Source organism: Diceros bicornis, chromosome 21 (genome assembly GCF_020826845.1).
Source record: "Diceros bicornis minor isolate mBicDic1 chromosome 21, mDicBic1.mat.cur, whole genome shotgun sequence".
In the NCBI taxonomy this organism is placed as follows: domain Eukaryota; kingdom Metazoa; phylum Chordata; class Mammalia; order Perissodactyla; family Rhinocerotidae; genus Diceros; species Diceros bicornis.
Genome location: NC_080760.1, coordinates 16,147,767 through 16,173,817, shown reverse-complemented (window position 1 = coordinate 16,173,817; position 26,051 = coordinate 16,147,767). Strand labels below are relative to the sequence as shown.

At 37.8% G+C, this 26,051-nt stretch overlaps 1 protein-coding gene across 1 annotated transcript in view; it reads right to left on the bottom strand.

The window, feature by feature from the left end:
• Positions 1-26,051, bottom strand: part of CPQ (carboxypeptidase Q) — a 465,359-nt gene that overhangs the window by 56,242 nt on the left and 383,066 nt on the right. The window contains exon 7 of the mRNA XM_058564673.1: positions 18,414-18,615. Coding sequence (XP_058420656.1) covers positions 18,414-18,615 — 202 coding nt within the window. The remainder of the gene's footprint in view (positions 1-18,413; positions 18,616-26,051) is intronic.

The window sequence follows — 26,051 nt, the reverse complement described above, 5'->3', positions numbered from 1 at the left end:
TATTACCACTGCTTTCATCACTACTGTTTCTTCTTCACCACCAAAATTTTTAGGGCAAACACAAAGTGTGAAATATTGTCAACGAAGTAAGTACTTTCTCTTCTGAAATCATATTATGAAGAAAATGGCTGAAAAAAAGCTCATTTTCTCTCTTTTTTTCTCTTTGTTTTTAACTTCTGTTTGGATGTAAAATGTTTAATAACTGAAAGTCAAATATCCTTTGATGACAAAAGAAGTTTCCAATATTATCATATAAACTGTGCTTGTGTATCACCAGAACAAAATAATAACTGTAAGTATTTCAATTTAAAATTTGATCAAGTGCTCTAAATGTATAATTTCTTTTTAAACCAGGTACTGCAAATAGGCATTTTTTAAACCAGGTACAGACCACGAATATAAAATATTGCATGCTAGCAATAACCTTTTGTGTTTTTTAGTGAGATCTTTTCAAATTAATCTTTCAACACTCATATCGAGAAATCCCAGTTCTTGTCAGTTCTCAAATTTAATGACAGCTTTTTGCATTTGTGATGTTGAGGATTAGAACAAGGTAATGAATGCACAAACTTGGCTAATTTAGCTCACCTTCGGTCCAGAAAATTAATGCAACTGGGTTCCTAGTGGAAAAGCTTTTTAAATTTAAAATTCTGTTTTGGATTTCTTAATTTACTATTCAACATGTAATGCTAATTACCATTATAACAAAAGATTAAAACAAAGAGAAGAGCCCCCTACTCTTTGGGGTGGTGAGAACTTGCTGAGGAAGGCCTGCCATTAGGCAGGGGTGAACGCAGGTGACCTCACTTCTCGGCCAGCACCAGGGAGAGGTGTGATCAGTGAGGCAGCTGCCTGCCTGAGCCAGAAGCCACAGGCTGTCTTGATTCCCCTCCATTTTTTCACAGTGCAAGGCCATTCCTTCTGTCCCATGTAATTTGCAGCCATTATCATAGATATTAGATGTGGAAAGACTTGGCAGTTCACCTAATTCTCCAGACCTTCGCACAGAATGCCCCTGTTGAATATTTATGAGGCAGTTGTTAGCAGGCGCCTGTGGAAGCCAGTCTATTAGCAGTCATGGTCATTTACCAACACCTGGGGGGCAAACAACATCAAAAGAGCCTTAAAACATAACCATAAGTGGAAAAATAAATAATGAAGGAATGCTGTATTCTAGACATTTGACTAATTGTCAAATAACGAGGTTTATTAAAAAGTTCCATAGAAGGAAGATTCATCTTATGTTTGGGGATCAGTTGAAAGGGCTCTGAACAATATGTGGTGGTAGCTTTCTTTCCTTTTGTGTAAGAAAATCTCAAAATGGGATCTTCCCATGCCAGAGACAGAGCACACTTCAAAAGCCAATCTGAAGGATTCTTGACTTAGGTACCATAAATTTAATTAATATGAGACAGCATAGCATATACTTGATTAACATAAGGCAACGTTCTTAGTATTCCTCTGGGACAATGAGAGTTTTGAGACATCTTAAGCTGGCTACAAAGCAGAAACTGGAGAAAGGATCTAGCATTATTTGATATATGGGATAATTTAGACACAAATCCAGATAAATCAGGCCTCAAGTGGATTTGTGTGTGTGAGGCTGGGTGTGTGTCTTTGGTGAATCAGGCTGCACTGATTGTAAAGCCTATATGAACTAAGAAGCTGTCACTCTTCGCTGTTTTCAACATAATCCCGGGGATGTGAAGACAGCAGAGAAGGAAAACAGGCTTTGCCATCAAACAGAGCCGGTTTCAGACCTGCACTGCACCTCATACCAGTTAGGTAAGTGCTCCAAGCTGGGCTTAGCCTCAGCTTCCTCATGCGCAAAACAGAAAGGGTATATCTACTCAAAACGGATATTAAGAGGAGCAGACAAAATCATGACTGTAATACATTTAGCACCACGTAGGTCTTCAATAAATGTTAGCTTCCCTTTCCCCTCTAAGCATTCCCTAGTTGCATTTAAATGACAGATTATTTGGGTGTACAGCAAAAATTTATTACAGGTAAATTTGCATGGCTCAAAATGCAATCAAATATTCAAAATATTTCTAACCCACTGAAGAGTAGAGCAAGTTTTTTAAGTGCCAAGCAATTAAAATTGCTTCCTTCATGTATCCTTGAGTTGAACAGCAAACCAAGGCAAAATTGAATGCTGGAGAAGAGGCACGTTCATGCCTCCTTTTTTCCCCTTTTGAAGGATGTGGTAGCCTAGGATCTTACAGCTTCTCCTCTTCTGCAGAATTCTCAAAGCTCCTAACATTGCTCTTCTTCAATAAACACCAAAGAATTTGTAGGTCACTTCCTCTTTTCTCCAATATGGTGGTAATTCATTTAGATATTAAGGATAATTAAGCATTACAACACACTTGATATTTAAAGATTAAGAAACACCATTAACCGCCATGGATGAAGCTATCATTGACTTTAACCTCAGTCTCAGCTTCTTTCCCTCCTAGGTCTTCTTTCGGCCGTTAAATAACTGCTTCAGGCAGTTCTTCTACTAGAATTCATGTAATTGTTCATAATATTAATAAGAGATGCTCACAATGCCCAAAGGCAGTACTTCCCTTTTAAATGAAGAAAAATTAATGTTACTATGGTCATGTATACCCAATGTTAAATATTTGAATGAAAGCAGGAAAAAAGGTCAATATTTTGGATATTGCCAAATATTCCAAGTATTAAAATTAGAGAGATAAAATACCTGGGTAGATGACTTGTAGATTCAGCTCCACTTTTCTAGGTTCTAGATACTTTCTGAATAATATGGCTTATGGAATGAAAAATGCTATATGCTTATAGATCAGGAAGAGATGCAAAAGAAAGAGGGCATAACTCCAGAGAGGGTCTCAATTACTTATAATTACATAGATCATATTTAAAAAAAAATATGACCCAAATCTTGACTAAGAACATGAGGAAATAAAATCAGAATTAAGTAGTATGAGAAAAACAGACAAAATCCAAGAGAAGCCAAGAAACACGCTATTAACAAAAGAATGAATAAAAAATAAAAACAGCAATTTACAAGAAAGGTTGATGGCTACGTAGAAGAAAATCTTAATGCTTATTACCTGGCATGGTTCCTTTTTGGTGCAGACACACACACACATGCCATAATAAGGGAAAGCAAAAGGGAATGACTGGTTCCTTTACAAGGTGTATAAACACATTCTCAGGCAAAATTAAAAACTTTTTAGTTCCAGGACAGTTAAAAAGCACATACTTTGTAAATGTCCCTGAGGGCCTATGACCCGAGGCATAGGGAAACGCATGCCACGATATGAATAGTATGTGCCTCTGTAATCGTCAACAGATGTGGCATGCCAACAGACAAACACAGCTTCTACTTAACACATGCTTTTTGGTGACTGACAGGACGGGGGTCAGAAAGATGAAGGTCTGATGAATGAGGCATCCTGCTTAATTGTGCTAAACTGTTTAGTTCAAATTTTCATAAATGGATCCAACAGTTGAGAAATAGGAAACCTTTTTCTGATTCTCTCAAGAAAAAAATAGGGGAGGGGTAGGAAGGAGATGAAAGAGAAAAGCACAAGATCACGTTGCCAGTGGATGCTTAAACTGTACAAATCAGGCATTTACGTGGTGATATCAACAGAAATTGAAATAAAATTGGTACCAAGACCAGATGTTAAAAAAAAATTAAGACAATATATTCCTTCATTGCCAAGATTTGCTCCCTACATTTTAGTGATGTTGAGTTACCAATCTTTTGAACAATTTAAAATCTATGTTAACCTTTATTCATGTTTGTGTGACACAATGCAATTCTGTGCTATTTCATTTCTTGCTCCTAAAAGGTAGAAATTCATGAGTAGACTGCTCCTTCATTCAAAACACTCCTGTTTTACATTGAAAGCAATTTTCACTTACGGGAAAATATGGGCTTCTGGTTATAGAGACTTAGCACTAGAAGAGGCTTAGAAAGGTAATTCCCTCATTTTCAGGTCGAGAAGATGCATACTATATATATTTTTTTGATGCATACTATCTTACTATCACTGTTTGGGATGAGGATCCTTGCCAATAGAGAATAACTAGTCAGTCCATAGTACATAATCTAGAATTTGATGTTGCCCATGAGAGTCAGTTAGAATGCCATCTGTATCCTTGGCCATGAGCCAGTTGGCTTTTACACATTCACTCATATAATCGTCCCACCAACTCTTATCAACCCATAGTCAATTTACTTTGGCTGAACAGGAACTATAAAGAGGCCTCAAAATCCCCAGAAGCATCATTTGACATAGAAGAGCTAGTAATGCTATTAATATTTGACTTTTTCTTCTTTGCTTCCTTCTCTGAAGTGTTACACTATTTTATGGTGAAGTGAGTCAGGTGCTTTCCTAAATAACGCCACTGAACCAGGAAAGTAGCAGGGTGATTTGAAGTGAATGCCAGCAGCTTCATCACTCCTCCAAGTAACCACAAAGTAAGTGTGCTAAGACTCAGAGGTCAGTGAATACCAATAATAGTCGTGCATCTTTTGCAATGTTTCCTAGGATATTCAAGTATATGCCAGTCATCCTCTCTACTGGGTCTAAATACATGAGAGGCATGTCCATAGCAAGGCCTCTTCAGTAATTTTTTAAATATAAAACTATCCCTCAAACCCTGAAAACACTTATTGAAGATGAACTGTGTAGAGTGTAATTGACTTGAATACATTATCACTTATCAAATAAATTCAATTCTCACAATAGTCCTGTGAAATATTATTGCCCTCATTTTACAGATCAGGAAACTGAAGCTTTGAGAAGTTAAATGACTTGTCAAAAGCACACTGTTCTAAAGTGATGAATTCTGTGCCTCTTTCATGACACTTGCTGCCTCTCCACCACAAGTGTTAGGTAAGTGGCTAGAACAATTCGAATGTTCAAGGGTGTCTCTGGGCCTTTTGTGATTGTTCTTCCTCATTGCCTCATTCTTGGAGAACATACGCAGCAGAGTAGCTGTAGAGTGTGTTGCTATAACTAACTCTGCTAAGTGTTCCCATTCGTATGGGTAAGGAGAGACTGTGGGGTGGGAGGGGGAGGAGAGAACACTTCAGGTTTTAGGTAATGCAGATTGCTGGGAGGCTGGCATCAACCCGTCAAACTCCTCATCGCCCAACCAACCTGAGTGTCTCAGGTAAACTAGACCAGAGAAGCTAAGGAATGCTTTTTCTTGTCCTAAATACATCTTAGGGGTGATTATTGTGTATAGGTCATGCAGAGCAGAGAGACTAGGTGTTTTAAATTCAGGGTATTTCTTTATTGCTTCTGGGACTTTACTGCTGTCCTTCCTTATCTGCTAATAGATCCTAGCATGGCAGAGGTTTTATGTATTTTACATATTTTGAATTAGGTCTCAACAGTTTTATTTTCACGGTCACTGTGGTGGTTACTGTGCTCATCTGCACATTACCTCTTCTCCTCATTTTAAGGACTACACATCTTGACCACAGAGATGCACACAGGAGCCAGGTTGGGCCACTGTGATTTTTTTAACTGAGTTGGACGGGATGAATTACTTGCCTCTTCTGTGCTTAGGATGCTGTAAAGATAGGTCTTGAGCTGCCTATGCTCATAGGTTACCCTCTAAGGGGACAGCTGGCTTGAGAGAATGAAGGCACCATGAAAGAAGTTGGAATAAGAACCAGAGAGAGAGAATATGTGTTGTAACAGCATTCAAATGCCAGAATCCATGAAACCAAATCCAACCCTACCCTTCTTGCGGCTTGCTTAAATTCCTCATTTTTGCTTCAAGTAGTCTGAGTTAGATTTCTATCACTTAGTACTGAAGGAGTCTGAAATAATACAGAAATCTTGCTTTAATAACTGAAATAATAATAGTGGCTTATTGTGCGTTAACTTTGTGCCATGCATTTCACGTAGACTGTCTTTATTTTTTCTTCAATATAATTTCATGAAGTGGGTGTTATTATCACCATTTTATTTATGAAGAAATTGAGGTTCCAAGAGGTTAAATGACTTTCTTAAGGTCACACAGCTAGGGAGTACTACAGTAAGATTTTGAATCTACTTCTACATGGCTCCTAAATCCATACTCACAATGTCTAAGCTATTTTATACCCCAAAATGGTTCTCAAGTCTGGCTGCATATTGGAATCACCTAGGGAGCTTCTGAAAACAGGTGTGCTCAGGCCCTCTCTCTACGCCTCCAAGTTTGCACAAGTACAGCAGGCACCATTCACATAGAATACAATGGACTTGTGCCCCGGGAGGTTGGGGGTCCTAAGGGATGAATATGTTCTCGGTAAATGGTGCTCCCTAGACTTGTGCAAGTGTTGTGGCCTTGCAGCCAGACCAATTAAATCTGAAGCTTTGGGAGTGAGGCTCCAATGTTGATACATTTTTAAAAGCTCCCTAGGTGATTTTAAAGTGCAGTCAAGGGTGTGAACCACAACTGTAACCTAAACATGTACCTTGAGTTTATATGGGCTCTGACTGGGTCTACAATAGCACAAAATGAAAAATTAAAGCTTATGGCAGGGCAATTGAAATTAACATGCCAAGTGACTACAGTTATCAGGGTATCTCAGATAAAATCTTCTTTGAGGAATAGTAAGTGTGGAATCACTGACCCATCTGGAAAACGGCCCTATTCTTTATTAAGCTTTGCAGTACAGTGCTGACTAAAGATATTAAAACAATGTCTATGAGTACCTTCATTCTTTATATATGACATTAACAATAATTAATGAAATACTTCTGCAAAAAATATGGATTTTGTAAAGATGTGTCCAGCAAACATTTTTACTTAGGTTTAAACCTCCCCAAACTTGATAGTTTTGGGTATTCATAAAGGCCATGCCCTATCTCTACAAAAGATTCTGTTCTCTCACTTGTCAGCAGACTATTTCAGCCATTACAACCAAAAAGAAAGAGGAAGAAAGGAAGGGAGGGAGGGAGGAAGGGAGGGAGGAAGGGAGAGGGAGAGAGAGAGGGAGAGAGAAAGGAAGAAAGGAAGGAAGAATACTGGAGGACATAGTTCATAACTAGTCCTATTATAGGCAACAGCTCACTCCGCTCTCAAAAGATCCCTAACTAATAGATTTCACAGAGCTCAATCATATTTGATTTAAGCATTATGAACTGGAAGAATAATTAAGATAGGAAATATCATATTGTAAAAGGAAGTTTAATTATCATGAATTATGCAATCTCACACTTATAAAAATGGGATAATAGGGAGACTTAATTTATTATGTTAGAAATCCCCATGAGGGGAATGTACAAGAATATCAGGTTAAGCGGTCATTTTTGAATTTTAATACTGAGCAAAGGGGGGATCTTAAGCCAATGAAATTACCCAAACTAAGGAGTCTATTGTACACAATTGAGATATAACTCATTTCCATAGTAAAAAGTCCTTACTCGATTTTACCAAAATATCTTGAATTGTGATGGTTTTCGGTTGTTTCTAATCCCATACTTGTTAAAATAATTAAATTGATAAGCATATTTTTTAGCAGAGCTCTTATAAGAAATTGATGAGCTGTCACAATACTCTGAGACTTATTTGACTCAAAGAAGGTTCAATAAGCAGATTGAGTATGTCTAGTTACAGTCAGATGTCCTTGTTGATATCCGAGAATTCTAGAACAATCACTGCCGATCACAGTGCAGTGTTTCATGGGACTACTCTATGTCTCTCCAACTGGAAGATTTAATTTGGCAAAACATCAAGCAGCCAAATATCAAAAAAACACACATAACTTTAGCAAGAAATTGCTAGAGGACATACAGACCAATCCATGAAATGTGTGGACAGATGAAGCTGGATTTTATCTTGTAATCTCTCAAAGGAGGAGGATGTGGGTTAGACAGAGCCTGCCCAGTGGCTGGGATTGAGCCCCATCATGTCTCATTCCTGTTCAAAACCTTCAAAAGCTTTGTGCTATTCCAAATACTCAGAATGGCATTCAGGTCCCAACTGGGGTCATAGGCAACCTTTTCAGTTTTAACTCTATTTCCCTATTTTAAACAAACTTTGGCCACACCAGACTACTCATGATTTTAAGAACCCATTGCACTTCTTACCTATGCAATTTTGCTTATCCTCATCTTTTCACATGGAATGTACTTCCCCTCCATGCAACAAAATTCTATTCTTTCTTGAAATTCAGGTGAAATGTCACCTCTTTTGTGATGTCCCACACAATTTAATGCCTCTCTGGCCTGAAGTTCAATTGCACTTTGTTCTTCCCATGTCTAAACCTTCCATTAACTCTTTGAGGATAGGGAATGTACCTTATATATGACATTGGACAATGTGTTAATTCTGGTTTCTCCACTTAATAGCTTTGTGACTTTGGACAAAGGAAACTCCCTGAGCTCCAACTGCTTCATCTGAAAATTGGTTACAGAATAATAATGTATATTTCAAAAGGTTCTTATGAAATTATGTGAGAATAATGTATGTAAAGCAGCTAGAATAATACTTGATAAACAGTAGACACTCAATACATGTTAAATTCGTTCTTTATTCCTCTTATCTGAATGTCATATAGCATTTACTAGGTATCTCTTGAATGAATGAATGAAATTATGAAATTGTCTGAAGCCATGTCTAAGAAGAAAGAACAGGCAATCTTATGTTCCGAGGATCCAACTATGGCACTCCAAGGTAATTATTTTAATAAGTCTCATAATTATTCCTATCTGCATCCTGTTTCCGATTTTATAAAGAAAAATTATAAACAAGCACTTAAACATTTTAGAAATCAGTAGCTTCAAGTTTTAAGACAAAAATATGAAAGATGAAAATGATATTACATTTGGAGTAATGTGCATTATAGGTTAACAGAAATTTGTACATCCCTAGTGGAATATACATACTAAAGACAAAAAAAAACCCTGCAATAAACAAACTGTTTTCAATAATCATGCTGTTGTTGGTTGTGTGGTATTGTTATTCTGAGACAATTGTGTGTGCATTGTGGGATAAAGCAGATGACTGGTTATATTGTTGCACTAAGAACCAGGATTTTTGGCAAGGGAAAAAGGAGACACAGATATAACATCAGTGAGGTAAAGTACAACCTTGAGTCCTGAACTTGAAGTGGAAATATCGTATCATTCACAGTATATTTTTTTAGAGAAAAAAATTATATTTCCTAGTTCTATCCACTAAAAAGACCTAGAAACAATAACCAACCCAGCAGCAACAAGCACACATAATGTTCAGACTGTGGCCTCTAAATACTGTGACCTAGTAGAAGAAAACTGGGCTTTTTGGAGAAATAGCTGATTCCAGATCTGGGGCAGGAAACGTACAAGATGACCTGGAACATTTTGTCACATCAGAATGTCACACTATCAATGACTACAAGGGTCATGTCAAAAGGACTCAGTAACCAGTTTACAGAGGCTCTCACTGGCCAAAGAAGGGACAATTTGAGCATTAATAAGCATAATTACTGTAACAGAATGAAGCACATCTATATATTTAAATCCATTAGTAAACAATGATAGTAAAAGATAACCCAATTAGTTATCTTTGGAGGATACTAAGGAACCAACTAATCAGTTTTAAAGAAAGTAAATAAAGGGAAAGCATGAAACATTTATACTACCTTTGTTACATGTTACACAAAATTACCTCAGGGTAACCAGATAGTCAATGAGGAGAAAGTTCTTTTTTATAGAATTATTTCAACTAATAATCAAAGTTGCCATTTTGTAACCCCCAATGAAACAATGGATCTAGGCAATAATCTTCAATGACTGCTAACATCATAAAAAGAGAGAAGACTAGACATTACTCTTAAAGGAAATAAACAGAGACACCTAATTAGTATTCTTGCCAAAAAAAAAGTAAAGGAAAATCAAACCTGAATCAGATCAAGCCTCTAGATTTAACTACCAATTCACAGGAAACATAAGGGAGAGCAGGAACATGTTAAATGATTCCATGGGAATGGAATGACCTAAATCTTGACTGTAGGAAATCCCACAGGACAAATTACTTGCTTTCTATAACAAATAAGTGGCAAGAAAGAAGAAAGATGAGGGTAGAACCTATGGATTAAAAGAGACTTAAGAGACATCAACCACATCAACCAGTTGTGTTATTTGAACCTTTTTAGAATCCTGGTTTAAACAAGAAAACTGTGGGGGAAAAAACAGTTTGGAGACAATTAGAAACATTTGAAAACTGGCCATGTATTAGATATGATATTAAAAAATGATTGTAAAATATTTTTAGGCGAAATAATAGTATTGTAGTTATGTACATATATAAAAGAGTCCCTACCTTTTAGAGATACAAAGTAAAATATTTACAGATGAAATGATATGATGTTGAGCATTTGCTTCAAAATAATCTGGATATAAGAGAGTGACTGGGGTATGGATGAAATAAGATTGCCCATGAATAAAAAATTCTTAAAGCTGAGTGATGAGTACATGGGTGTTCATTAGACTATTCTCTCTACTTTTGTATATGTTTGAAATCTTCTGTAATAAAATATTTTTAAAAGCATACTTTAAAATAATCTAATATAATAAAACAGGCCATACTGAATTTTAGTCTAATCACTGAAAGTAGGGATAGACAAAGCTCACACAGCTGACAAAGAGGAAACTAATTTTGAAATCCTGCTACCTTGTACTCTACTGGTTTTCAAGTAATTTTAGATTGTTTTTCTTAGAAAATTTCAATATAGCTTTATTTAGTTTTCTATGATGAAGTCTTCCTTCTTGTTTTCATGATTATTAAGTAAATCAAAACACAGTCAGTCCTCAATTGTGAGCTCCTGGAGAAAAGGGGCCATATCTTATTTTTGTATCCTCCATAATTTATATAATATAGCTACCTGTTGAACAAAGTGTTACATAAGGGAGTCAACTAGAGTATTTGTAAAGTATTGAGTGAAACTGATGGAAAGTTAGATGCATAAGAAGGGGAACCCAGAAGAACTAACCCTGAGACCCTGAAACGGGCAGTTAGAGAAGTAAAACTTTTCTAGGCTACATTATTAGAAGGGATGGGAAAGAGTAGATAGAGAAATTTAAGTCATAGTGTTTTTTGGGTCATGATAGTGCAGAAAATAGAGCAACAATGTAGTGTTATCCTCTGATTTTTTAAAGAAACTGTTTCTAACCCTGTGCTACCACTACAATGTAAACTCCACAGGAGGAGATATCTGGTAAGTCTTTTTCATGCTCTATCCTCAGTGTCTAGAGTACCTGGTTTATAGTGGGCACTCAGTACACGCTTGTTGATTGAATGAAACTGCCCAGCTTTTAAACGAGAGCTACAGTCTCAAACCAAGCCAGTGCCCTTTTCATGTTCCCAGTGGGGTAAGGTCTGCTCACCATGCAGCATCAATCTCTCTAAACATCACTGGCACAGTGTTTTCACCATAAAGGAGGCATCTTTTAATTAGGGACAGCAGGGGACATAGAACTGCTGGGTTGCACTATTCCATCTGGTGACTGGAAAACATATGAGTCCTGGGTCCAGAGGCTGAACCTTCAATTTACTTTACATTACCCTGTCTACTTGTGTCCTGATCTTCTCCTTTCTTGGAAAGTTTTAGAAGAAAGGCCTTTGGAAATGTAGAAATGGAAAGTTTTAACTTAGTTCTGCTTAATGCCATATGAGGTATTAGACAGAAATAAGCAAGATGGAAAATATGTGAAATTCTGAGTAATCTGCATATTTGGTACTTCAATACAGAGTCTGAACTACCACAAAAAGATGAAATAATTAAAATGTGATTTTAAAAACATTTCAATATGTAAGGAAAGAGGACAGCTCAATGAAGCAAAATTACTACCAAAGTAATTGTAACTTATGGTTATGGAATTACAGTTTACAAACCTCTCTCACATTATCTTACTTTCCCTACAAACTTAAACCCTACTTATTCAGCATTTGATTCAAGGACATTTGGTCGAAGGCCAAGCGCTTCTTCTCCGGTACTGAGAATTCTGAGGAACTCATAGTCAATCACAATGATAAGAAAAGGGTAAGTGCCTGGAGGAGAGGTGAACAGGGCATTATAGGAGCATATCCAAGGTACACTTACCCAGACCACTGGGCATCAAAGAAAGCTTGTGAGAGGAGAACAAGGAGCTGAATCATGGATGAGTAGGAATTAGCTGGTGAAGAAGACAGAATAGGGCAAGTCCAATGGCAAGGAAGTGTGAGAGCTCAGGGTGCACTGGGAACTTCAATGAATGAGATTTATATGAATGACAGATGGATAGAAAGGAGTGGGGGACTCATGAGAAAGGAGGCTGCACACCAGCCAGAGGGTGGAACAAGAAAGGCCTTGAATTACATGATACTCTGAAGACAAGGGGGAGACATTGAAGGATTTTAAGCAAGGAGGAGAAATGACCAGGTATTGCAGCTACTCTTACTTGGTTACCAATGAAATCCTCATCTTCTTCCTAAGAATCCCAGTTTTTCTCATACATCAGGAGGCTACATTTTTCAGTGGAGACTGGGCCCCACCCTAGGCCCAGGAAGTAAAATTTGATCAATATAAGCCAATTTTGGTAATTCCACTCCATTGCCACTGCCTGATTTAGCCATGGACATGTGTTACAATTTTGGCCAATGAGACTGAGGAAAAATCTGCTTTGGAGCTTCTGGATGAGATTTCCTCACTGTAAAAAAGGGTTTTCCACTATGGACATTCTCTCTTCTACTATTGCACAATGTGTGAGAATTTGTTGCTTGGAACAACTGCAGCCAACTTGGGACCATGAGGGGACAAGCCTGAAGATAAAAGTCAACATGCTGAGGATGGCACAGTGCAAAAATGTAAAGAACCAAGGTCCTTGATGTGGTTGATGACTAAATTAAGCATTCTGTAACCAAGTACTCCAGAGTTCTTTTAAGTGGATTAAAAATCCTCTTATTGCCATTCTGAGTTGAGTCTTCCATTTTATTTTGCAGCCAAAAGCATCCCAATTGATAGACTGATTTTCAGTTTAGAAAGTTCACTTTGGAAGCAGTGAGCCAATTAGATGGAAGGAAGTAAGAATGCAGGTTGGGATGTTAGTAGGAGGCTGCCGTAGGAAAATCAGTGAGTACTGATGAGAGAAGGTCTGTGGGGTTGGAGAGGAGGGAATGAGTTTAAGAAATAGAGGGGATTTGGAGTAAACAGGACTTGGAGACCATTGGGTTGTGTGTCCTGGATGACTGAGGGGTTTCTGGATGGTGCTGCCAGTCAATGAGATAGGAGAAAGAGGAGGAGGAGGAACACATGTGGGGGCTTGGTGATTACCATGCCCATTTTGCATATGAGATAATCAAGTCTTACTCACTAGGCTATACTATAGTCTGTGAGAGTATGAATCATGTCTATCTTCTTTACTACTGATTCCCCACGCTATACAGTAGATGATTAATAAGAATGCTTAATAATAAATAAGTGAGGGTGAGAAAAATTACATCATTTGCCTAAGATAGCATGTGCAGTTAGAAGCTGTGAAGCCAGAACACAAGCTTTCATTCTTTCCAGGACACTGTCTACCACATGCCAACAATATCAGAAAAAGGCTGACTCTCAGATTCTGAAGCAGAGGAGAAAACTCTTATTGGTAGATATGGAATATGGGTGGGCTCACTCCCTCAGGTCACATTAAGAGAGTATCTAATTTTTTTTCTTTAATGTTTATTTTATGGAAGAGTTTCTAAAGAAAGAAGATGTTCAAGAAGGATGCATTTAAGGACATCTGAGAACCACGGATTATATCCCATTATTGACCTATTCAGAAAGAAATAGACTCCTCTCCTTCTAACCTGGAACTCATAATGGGAGAATCAGGTGAAAGCCTCTCTGCTGTCTGGAGTGAATGGAGACTGACCTAAATCCCTCTTAAACTACTGTATATTACACTCTGAAAGAGTCAGGGAACAACTGCTTACCATTTTATGTATGAGACTCATTAAAATACTAGAAAATACTATTCAACATCTTCTCTCAGTCTTTACTCCTTTAAGAGAAACAATCCTAATTGTTCTAGTCTAATTTATATCATTCTTCTAATATTTTTTCTATCTCTATGTCTCTTTTCTCAGCATCCTTTATTTTCTTCACACTCTTAAGCTGAAGGACTCAAAGCTTGCCGTGAAAATAATTATTTCTTCCAAGTCTTGGCTATTGTGAATAACGCTGCAATGAACACAGGGGTGCATGTATCTTTACGCATTGGTGTTTTCAAGTGCTTTGGATAAATACCCAGCAGTGGAATAGCTGGATCATATGGTAGTTCTATCCTTAATTTTTTGAGGAATCTCCATACTGTTTTCCATAGTGGCTGCACCAGTTTGCACTCCCACCAGCAGTGTATGAGAGTTCCCTTCTCTCCACATCCTCTCCAACACATGTTGTTTCCTGTCTTGTTAATTATAGCCATTCTGACGGGCGTCAGGTGATATCTCATTGTAGTTTTGATTTGCATTTCCCTGATAGTTAATGATTTTGAACATCTTTTCATGTGTCTGTTGGCCATCTGTATATCTTCTTTGGAGAAATGTCTGTTCAGGTCTTTTGCCCATTTTTTAATTGGGTTGTTAGTTTTTATTTTTTGTTGAGATGCATGAGTTCTTTATATATTTTGGAGATTAACCCCTTATCAGATGTATGGTTTGCAAATATCTTCTCCCAATTGTTAGGTTGTCTTTTTGTTTTGTTGATGGTTTCCTTTGCTGTGCAGAAGCTTTTTAGTTTGATGTAATCCCATTTGTTTATGCAAAGTGAAATAAGTCAGAGGGAGAAGGTCAAATACCATATGATTTCCTTCATTAAGTAGTAGATAATAACAACAACAAACAAACACATAGAGACAGAGATTGGATTGGTGGTTACCAGAGGGGAAGAGGGGAGGGAGGAGGGTGAAAGGGATAATTTGGCACATGTGTGTGGTGATGGGTTGTAATTAGTATTTGGGTGGTAAACATGATGTAATCTATGCAGAAATAGAAGTATAATGATGTACACCTGAAATTTATACAATGTTATAAACCAATGTTACTGCAATAAACAAAAAATTAAAAAAAAATTATTTCTATGTTTTTGTTTCTTCTCTCATAGCAGAGTTACAAAAATTTAGATATTTCCCAAAATTAATCTAAGAGATACAGAGGAGGCAAAGAAGTAGAAACCACTGACCTTAATCTCAAAGAACTGATCACTGGGTGTAGGAGGAAGGGTGCACATAACATAAACTCCTAGTAACCCAAGAACAATGTTAGTGTGTAACTCAAGTGCCAGCTTGCGGGCTACATAAGTGTTTTAGAAATTCCGGAAGGCAATAGAGCATCAGGGCTGTTAAGGAAGGATTCACAGACACCGATGAATACAAAGCGACCCTTAAAGAGTGTGTAAAATTTGTAGGGGAAGAATAAGAAGGAGTACGGAAAGAAGTAGAAATGGGAGAAGGCTAGAGTATAAAGACATCTGAAACAGAGAGTTTATGTGGAAAATACATCTAAGATACTTATTTTTTTAACTTTTTTTCTCCCCAAAGCCTTATATTTATGTTGATAGTTATCCTATCCATTATGGACGTCATCTAGATGGATGAAGGACATCATCCCTCCTCTCCAAAGATGATCCTTTCATAAATTGATCTATTTGGCTTCTCTAATTAATGAAAATCATTAATTGAATTTTAATTCTGTGTTCTTAATTAGTATTTTGATATTGAGTATACATGGAACCTTAAAAAAATTGGGGCCTAGTCATCAGACTATAGAAATTTGATAGGCCGAGCACATGGTAGGGGCTCAATAAATATTTATTGAATCAATGGAAGAAAGGAAAGAAAAAGAGAAAGAAGAAGGGAAGGCTGGAGTTTGGAAATATTTCTCATTAATTTTTCAAAAGTTAGATGAGCAGTTATTTAAATCAAAACTTAATTAGTATTTTGAATCCTATCTTTAGGTTTACCTCAAGAGTACAAGGTACACAACTGGTATATTTTTATTTTCTTTTTCAGATTTACTATGGTTCTTCACCTTTTTCTAAAGTTCCTGAAATTTTCAATAGGTAATAAGAGTTATAACATAGCAGTTCCATTATTTCTTCCAGGAATAGCCCAAACTTGAAATATCAAAAGATAGCTCAATAATAATAGGAAAAAACAGCAATAATTTGGTCTTACAATACTCTAAAGGAAATAAAAAAGAATTCCAGGAAACATCAGTTGCAGTCTAAATGAACCACTGACTTTATATAAACCCTCCTGATCTACAGAGGTAGAGAGGGGAGTGGAACAAAGAATGTGAGAAGAAATAAGTAGTTATTTACAATAACAAACTCCTTTCCCCAGGGGCAAATTATTCTGGAGCAGGAATGAACTGAAATCCTTTGCATAAGCAAGAGCTGAATAAGATAAACATTTCAGACACTGCCATAGATTTAGAAGTCCATCTCAGCATTCCAGACTCCCCTGTGTTGTTGCATATTGTGGGAAAAGGGCCACCAGCCTTGAAACCAAAGTGGCCTGTTCTCAGGGTGACCTCTGCACTTAAGAGCAGGAGAGCCTTGGGCAAGTCATTTAGTCCCTCTGAATCTGTTTCTTCATCTGCAAAATAGGGATAATTGTACCTACCTTTTAGGATGGTTGCATGGATAAAAAAGACAGTGTAAAAAGCCTAGATGTCTGATAAATAGCAGGAGCTCAATAAATCGTAACTCGTATTAATACTTAAGCAACCATAATGGGGTTCAAATTCCCCACTCCACCATGGCAAGAGGGAAAGGCCTCCTTACCTTTGTGAAGACAATAAAATCAACTTGTTAATTCCAAACAGAACCATTCTTATGGAATATCTACACATAAGGAATAAAGCTAGAGCCAATTCTCAATTATCCAAGGCAACAAAAGCAAGAAGTACCTGGAAGGAGGGAGTACATGTTTTTTTTGTTCTACTTCTGCCTTTGGTTTCATCTCCTCACCTGCCATTTAACCACCCCCAGTCTCCACTCTACTTCACCTACAATCTGTCAGTCTTTTCCTTATGTCTACCACCCAGAAAACTTATTTGGCTTTCTCAAATTTTAAGAAGCTTCTTACTGAAAAATTTAAGGCTCAGGAAAAACCTAAAATTCAAACAAATCACTCTATACAACTTGCAGTCCCTTTCCCTGGACTTTGATCACGATCACAAATGACACACATGCAGAGAGTCTTGGATCTGCCCGATGATGTGCAGATGGAAATGTTGTTTTCAGATATTTCAAAATATGGTTAAAATATATACAAACCACTGGAAAGCATTTGGGTCCTTGTATCAGGATAAAGGAAAGTTTCTTCTATTTTTAGTTATGAAAGACTACTATAAACCTTAAAATATAAAATATGCTTTAGAAAAATCTAAAATATCTCAAGAATAAGCTTTTTAAAAATCAAATCCATGCAGTACGCTGTTGGTGAAATCTACTTCACAGGCTGAAAAAAAAAATAGCTGGGGTGGGGTGGATCTAGAGAGACACTCTTTTTTTTTTTAGCCTGTGAGATGTTTTGTAGCCACAGAAATGGTTCTGGAAACAGTAATGGTAAAACTATTCAAAAGCTGGACTTCCTAATTGCATAATACAAATATGGAACAATTTGCAAATAGATCCTTTAACAATGTTTTTGATTATGGATATAATGGTGTTGAGGGAACAACCTCAGGTCATAGATGCTTAATATCATCAATACCCCTTTCCCATGGCCAGTCTGGAGCAAATTTGTCAAATAGTATAAATTTGTCTTCCATAAGACTGTTCCACTTTCTAGTCCTATAACCTCCCAGGCATATTCCTATTACATAATTTCATCCTTGCCCAGCACTTGTCTTAAAAACATCAACCTGATAAATCACTGAGTAGGGTAAATTAGTTTATGTCCAACCTCTTACAGAAGTCTTTGCATTAGGAAAAAAATAATTAGCAGGAAGTACCCCACCCTCAAAGAATAAATTTCTAATGGTAAATTTCAGTTACTGTGGCATTTGGGTCAGAGAAGATTTCCTAGCACAGGACTAGAATTTAGAAGGATATTAGTAGCAATAATTGCCTTCTACTTTATTTCTCAAATTTTGGTCATGAGATCACTTGTGTCACAGTCACCAAAGACACCGGTTTTGGAAAAAAACAGATTTCTAGGCCCAATCCCAGAACCGTTAAATCAGAATCTCTGAAAGTGAGGAACTTATAATTTAGAAAGAGAAGACAGATGGGTAAACAAATACAAACGACCATTATTATCCCAACTTTGGAACTCATCAGATTATACCTTGTAGACAAAAGCTTAGGGTTTCCGTGCATTAACTGCCCTACCTGTATCCATTATGGCATGTTAAAATAGAAATTTTATTTTAAATTTGTAGCAGTATATAAGGAACACATTTTCATCTCTTGATCTTACCAGGCACTCCAGCTTGGATCCAGAAGTTAATGTCTGCCCCTTCTCCAGCCCTAAAGACCCGTGTGATATTGATGGGCTTCAGCAGGCTCATGACCTCTTCCATGATGGCTCTGGCCTTATCACTGCCAGTGAATTGCAGCCCAGAGGGTAAGAAGGTTCCAAGGTCAGACTCCATCACCAGGCTGTAGTTGGAACTATTTGCCTAAACAAAAGAGAAAACTGTTTGGTTCATATCTGTTGCTTCTTTGCTTTCTCCTTGGGAACTATCAAACAACAACAATCAAATACTTTATTTCCTCACCAGTTATTGCCAAAACACATGGTGCTTTGCCTGACTTAGGGTCTGGTCCGCACATTACCTAACTGTTCTGAGATGCACAATTACTCATCCTGGGATTTGCCAAACTCGAGTTGACTTGGAAGGATAAAAAAATATGATAAAAGAAATATAAAGCCCAATATTAAATTTACTCAATTATTTCTACAAGCAATAATATTCTTTCAACCAATTTTCTTAAGTGCCTACTGTGTACCAGCATACAATTCCTCCAGATCTCCAGATTGTGTTAGCCATGTTCAGAAAAAGAAGGTATGACCAGTGGACCTATTTCTCTGCACTTCTTTTCTTTAAATAGATATTCTATCTTGTTTCAATTTTGAGTTCTGCTGAAGCTTAAAGCCATCAAACTGACAGGTTTGTTTTGGGTTTCTGATTTTGTTGTTCCTCTGTCTATTGAATCCCCAGGGAGGGAGGTAATAGAACAAAATATGAAAGGCTGCTCTCTCTGGTATACAACCATGGCACTCCAAACCCCGGCAACTCTGCCAGGCTGCTGCTAGTCTGTAAACTCTTTCCAACTAAAGTCTGGTAAGAAAGCACACAGTGATTTCCTGTAGCCAATATTGTCACTGCACGAGCTTAGAATATAAGAGGCTTTCACCAGGTTGCACAAGTAAATTGCCACACAGTCCTAAGACTTGCAAGTTTAAGGCCCTTCAAACTGGCCAGGCCATCTGTTTCCCAGGAGCCATCCACTTCTTCAAGACTGACTAACTAGTACCTTGGCTGAGTTATTCCCAAGCTATCCTTGGATGGCACTGCCTTTCATTCCTCATTATTCACCTAGTAAAACTCAATAATAACATTTATACAGTGCTTCCAGAGAGCTTTCACATTTGCAATCTCCTTTGATTGTCTTTAATAACCCATAAAGTAAAGGCAGCTTTATGGTTGATGCTATTTTATAGAAAAGGAACTGAGGATCAGAGAGGTCAAGTGATTTGCTCCAAGTCACACAGTAGGTAAATGGTAGAGCTGACTCTGAAATCCTATGCTTTCCAGAACTCCACATTGCCATCACTAGCATGGGATGGAGTGATAAGTAATGCTTGTTCTGAATTAGAATGATTTTTCACTTACATAACAATTTGAGGGTTGTATAAGTATTTTTTTTTTTCCTAAAACAGACTCCTTTTTACAATGATTTCTTAACTATCACCATGGAAGTGCACTGTTATTACAAGGGAAAGAGCAATGGCGGATTCTAAAGGAGGATGTTGCCAGCATTTATAGGACTGAACAAGGTGGCCCTGGGATACTAACATTTTGTTATTAATGATGAGAAGGTTAACAAAGCATAAATCTGCATATTTCCACTCTCACTTTTAAGGAATTTCTGTCTTCATGGTGATTTTCAGAGAAAGACTCAAGGCATTTATAATAAAAAGTGTCACCTCGGCTTTCAGCTGTGGCTACTGAATGGTGGTAGCATCATTAGAGTTAATAATATGCAAAATATTTGCATTAATGTCTTACAACAGGGCTTGTTTCACTAGCACATCGATGCTAGGTCAGCAGGTTGACATGTAATTTGGCGGTCCTAACCCTCTCCCCTTGTATGCCCTGCTACCTCCCACCCTAAACTCTCTCCCTCCCCTGTAAAAAAGAGAAAAGAAATATCACAATATATCTGCAAATAAAAACAGAATTGGGTAACTTTATAAGTAAAGGTTCTCATATTGCAGGCAGATCCCATCCTTCCAACAAGAAAATTAGGCAAAGTACCCCTACTTGTGTTTTATTTAGGTTAAAAGTGGAGCTAGATAGCAGTTTGGCTGTTAGACCCAACCCTAAAGAGCAGCCTGGTGAGGGGGACACAGCCCTGGACCCACTCTATTCTATTCCTGACTCAGCAATTGACATGCTGGGCTGCCAAGGGGGATGACTGGCCTCTCCCTCCATCCCCAAGTCATGTCTCCTTGACCTCTGGCTTCTCCATCAGTAGGCTGGGACAAATGCTCTTTTCCAAAGCTTGAATAATGACCCCGCGAGTAAGGAGCTTTGAGTACCTTCAAAGAAAAGACCTCTGTAGACCAAATTGCAAGTGGTTGCATGAGTTGAACTTGCCAGGGCTTCTAAAGAAGTGTGCATTAAGGGTTTCATGGCCCTCTTCAACTGCAAATGAACAGATGTCCTAGGGACAGGGGACTCCACAGTCTGTGAATACCACTGTGCAATGTCACAGGATGTTGATAGGAAGATAGAAAATAACACAAGTAAAGGAGCTTTCAAAGGTGTCGTATGTTACACATGTGGCAGCCAGTTTAGTAGAGAGATAAAGAGTATGGGTTTTGGAATTATTCAGACTGGGTTTGATCCTCAGATTAGCCAATTATTGCCTGTGTGACTTGGAGTAATCTGTGTAATCTCTCAGTTTCTTCCTCTGTGAAATGGGGATAATAATGATACCCAGTTCATGGAGTTGTAAGAAAGAGTGTGTTGTCAAGCCTGGCACATAATTAGCACTTGATAAACAACTGTTACTGGTCTTACCACTAAGCATTAGTACCTCTCAGATTTTCAACGATGGTCTCCATGTAAACCATTCTATTGGCTGCTTATAATGATGATAGGTAGCATTTTTGTGGTGCTTCTTACATGCTAGACACTGTATGAAATGCTTTACAGCTTATCCCACGTAATGCTCACAATCATTCTATGAGATAAGTGCTATTATATTTCTCATTTCACAGATGAAGCAACTGAGGTGTAGTCAGGTTAACCAACTTTCCCAAAGTTGCCTCGTAGTAAGCGGTGCAGCCAGAACTCAAACCCAGAGATCTGCCCCCCCGAGCCTGTGCTCGCAGCCCCTCTGCGGCCCTGTCTGCTGAAGCTTACCTCCAACCGTCAGGCCACAAGGTCTCATTTTTAATTAAAAAGTACAGAGACTCTAGTGAAACAAATGTAGAGAGTTTTAAAATTTTTCTCATGATGATATTACAAGGTCTACTTGGACAGAATTTATTGTTCCTGCTAATAAAATAATTTGATTAAGCAACGGGGGGAATAAAAAAACAAAAACAAAAAACCTCTTGCTCCACCATTTCCTTCCAACTAGGAATAAAAAGCCTAAAATAATAAAACATCTTTTCGAGCCGAATTAGACAGGATGTGCAGATGTCAGTAAACCAGAATTCTGGCGTAGGTAGAGACATGTTTGATTTCTATTCATGTAGAATTTTATTAGCTGCTGCTAACATGATGGCAGCATTCTATTGTTTTCTATTTATATATAAACATCTCCATATGTTTTCCATAAAAAACTAAGAAAACAAACCACCCACCGTCCATAACACTGCTTTTTCTCCTCATTTATGGAGTCATTGTCTAATTGTTAGCACATGGTGAAAGAGCTGGGAAAACAAAACATCTCTGCACAAAGAAACTGGAAGGAATAAGCCGGGTCACTGGGCTGTTAGATCTGCTGCTTCTCAGGAATGTGTCGTCACAAACATCCGTGTTCCTTACTATGCTGTGAGTCATGGGGGACACAGTGTAGATTTGAAAACCTGATTAGAGCTGGTGGCAGCAGAGCAGAGCCATGCTGGTTTCACTCAACCCTTTTAGCACACATAACAAGATATCTGTCCTCCTGTTTACAGGGTGTAGGAAGAAACCTGCTTCTAGATACTGAATGCTTTATTGCTGAGATAACCAGCAGTGACTGAGACAAGCTGAGACATATAGATGAGGAGGCTGGGCAGCTCAAAGATAAGCTCAGGTATTATCTATAGACCCCCCACTTTGCTCTCTTAATAAAGAGAAACATCTCTTTATTAGGAGCCATGGAAACTGTTGTTCGTTGCCACGTAATCTACACAAGGCAATGTAGAGAAAAGCTCCCAGGTCACTTCCTAGGTTGGGATCATTGGATCAGTTAACATCTGTACAGTGTTGAGGATTCATAACTTTGTCTTGTGCTAAAAACGTGTCCCATAACACTTCTTTTCTTTCTTTTAAGGGTCAGCTTGCTCTGCCAAAGAACAATTTGGTAACCATTAGCATTCTTTGGGTGCAACGCAAGATTAAAAAGAAGAAAAGTGTTTAAAATACATATTGCATGTTTTAAAACGCTTACTTCTTAATATAAATACAAGGATGATGTTTGTATTCTTTGCTTTTATAAAATTCCAGGCAATTCTTCTTCAGAAATATAGACCCAAGTCCAACAATATCTCCTCTACCCCCAAATTTGGCTTCTTCTTTGTTTTAAAGCTTTTATTTTCTTATAACCTACGTGACATGTCCTTGGTTTTGACCAAAAGTGACATCGCAATCCCAAAATCAAATGAAGGGCAAGAGAGACTCCTAATTATTGGAATTAATCACGTAAGTCCTCAATTCAATCTTCAAAGAAGTAAACCCCGCCCTGACACAGGGCAATCAGTCTCGGTACCACTTTCCTGCCCCAGTAAACGTTAATATCTTACAGATGATGGTGGTAATGCTGTTTGGTCAGGTGGTAGGCTCAAAACAAGTTTTCAGAAGCAAACCATCTTATGATATTGTGTGCTGAATTGTTGCAATCATCTTTTCCAGCTGTGCCAGTGACCCTGGAATTCCCAGGTCAAGGGGTAGAGCTGGGGTGGGTGAGTGTTCATCACAGAGCTTCAGCTCAGACAGCTGTCATGATTGGATGATAGGTAGAGAGGTTTCTCCCTGCTGTGTAAAGCCAAGAATGCGTTTTACTTTCTGGTTAGGTCTACCCCGAAGTTCATACTTTTGTTTCTGACAGTCTCTAGCATTCAGTTTTGAATAGCCTTGAGTCCCCAAGGGAGAGCCAGAAAAGGCATGATGACAAGGTGGAGTGCCATAAGTTATTTTTATTTGACAGCTAAACTGGCTGCAGCTTGGGGAAATGGGCAGTCTTGGGTAAGTTACATTAGTACTAACATTGCAGACACCTATTGCGGTTTAGCCACCATTCTGCCTGGAGATGGGAACAGAATAAATGGCTTGTGGATATCCCTTTCCAGCCCTAGCATTCTTCTGTGTGTGCACAGAAGGATTCTATTGTGAGACAAACTTCTGTTTTCAGGCAATCCAATTTTTACAATATGATTTGAAGCACTCTAGATTTCAGTGAATTCTCCTCTTGAGCTGGTTAAGGTCCACAGATAGCCCTTAAAGTTACTGAAAATACATGATCCATATATAAACATCACTATGGTAACAATAGTGAGCCAGAAGGCTGAAAATATGGTATAAACATAGGCTAAAAGAAATAAGAATTTTCTTTATATTATATAGGATATCTGACTGTACTCATTTCTTTTAGGAATAAAAAGAATGCAATATCTAGGGAATTTGGTAAATAGACTTAAAAAAGGCTTATATGGCAAGTTAATGTCAATCTCAGTTTTTAATTTTATTCCTCTATGTTGAAGCAACATAATCAACAGTTAGAATCAGGGAGACTCAATAGCTCCACCATGAAATTTGGATTCCTTTAGTATAATATATTGGTCAAGTGTTTCATGTTTCTAGTTTCATATACATTTCAATATGCAGTTGTAGAAGAGAAATCTCAAACACAGCTGGCTTTGTGAAAGCAGCCTTCTCTGCCTCTTTCATTCTCTAGCCCTCTCAACCCCTCCCTCTCATGGTATCTCCCTGTCAGTCTCTCCTCTCATACCCACTACACACCCATCCTTCCCCAGGCTCAAACTGTAAGAACTAAATTGCCTATACGAGGAACCCTTCCTTCAGTTGACCTTCCTTTGACACTGTTACATGCTAAATAAATATAAAGACATGTTTCTTGTTTTTGATAGTGTTTTACCAGCCAAGACAGTGCTTTCTGGTTGATTTCTAATCCCTTTGTGTTGGCTGGGAAGACTACAGAAGCTTCTTTAAGTCCCTTTCTAAGGTTATAACAGACAGCTGAGTTCATCCTCTTATAAGTAGACAGGTTATTTCTTTTAAAAATACAGTATTTATTTTCTTCTCCTGCAAAAATAGGCTACTCTATATTCTAGAACCCAAATATCCATTTAATCCTAGGGCATATCATATTAAAATGCAATTAATCACTAATTCTTTTTCTATAGCCTACAGACAAGCACAGCATTTTTGGATTATGACAATATCCTCATCTGCTTTACTTGATCAAGCTCTCTTGACTGATCTCAGTAAAGATGCTAAACACAGTTTCAGAAGTAATTTTATTTTTGTAAGCCTTTCCTTCTCTCTCAAAGGCACAATAGTGGATCTGAAACCTCTTTAAAAACAATAATACCCATTTATGAGCTTCAAGGCTCTTGTTCTGCTCAAGCGACTTCATGCCCCACCTCTTCCCCAGCCTTCCATTCCTAACACCCCACACCCCCATCTACTATACTGCATTGTTGCACTTTATTCAATTAGTTTTTTTATACCAACCTTGCCCCTGAAAAAATTCAAGGCTTCCTATAAGAAAAGATCCTAATACCATATTTAAAAAGTATGTAAACTCTCAAGAACCAAGAAATACCATGAAGGCAGGGATCAAATCAGTGTGGCTCTCTGCCATATCTCCAGCTTAAATAATAGAGCTCAGCACATAGTAGGTGCTCAAAAAACATTTGAGGAAAAAGAAAGTCACAATTGGGAAAATCTGACATGATACCCAACAGCAATTTGAGGATATAATTTAGCTCTAGCTCATGCTGCCAAGGGAGAGGGAAGGCTGATGTAGTACGGAACCCCCATTATCTAGGAAAAGAAAGCATACCACCAGCTCCTTGAAAAAAGCAACAATTTTCCCAGCATTCAATTCCAGGAGGAATTATTATTGCTCTTTACATGAGGAAAATGAACAAAATAATGAACAGAGTCTCTAGTAACAGTTTACAAAAGAGGCAGAAACACTTTTCCTAATACTACTTTCTACATATTGATCCTCAGTTAAAGCAAAAATCAAAATATTAAGTCATATTTCAGTAAAGGCGTTTCTTCAGGGAGCAAACTGTATTTATTCAACAGTTATTGAGACAGAAACCAAAGAACAGGGTGACCACACATCCCTGTCTGCCCTGGGCAGTCCCACTTTACATCCTTTGTCTTGGTATGATTATTAGTGGTTCCTCCTTTCCCTTGCAAATGTTTCCTGGTTTAAATAATAGACCATATTGCCAACCTACCTGTGAAGGAATTTGTTTATAAAGATAACTAAGATAGGATTGCTTCCTTATGGGAGGGCAGAGTTTACCAGCAGAGGGAATAACTGGCTGTTACATTAAATGTGATGAGTTCTATGAAAGAGATACATACAAAGCAGGTAGGGCAAATACTGGAAAAAGTTGGAGAGAGCTTGAGAG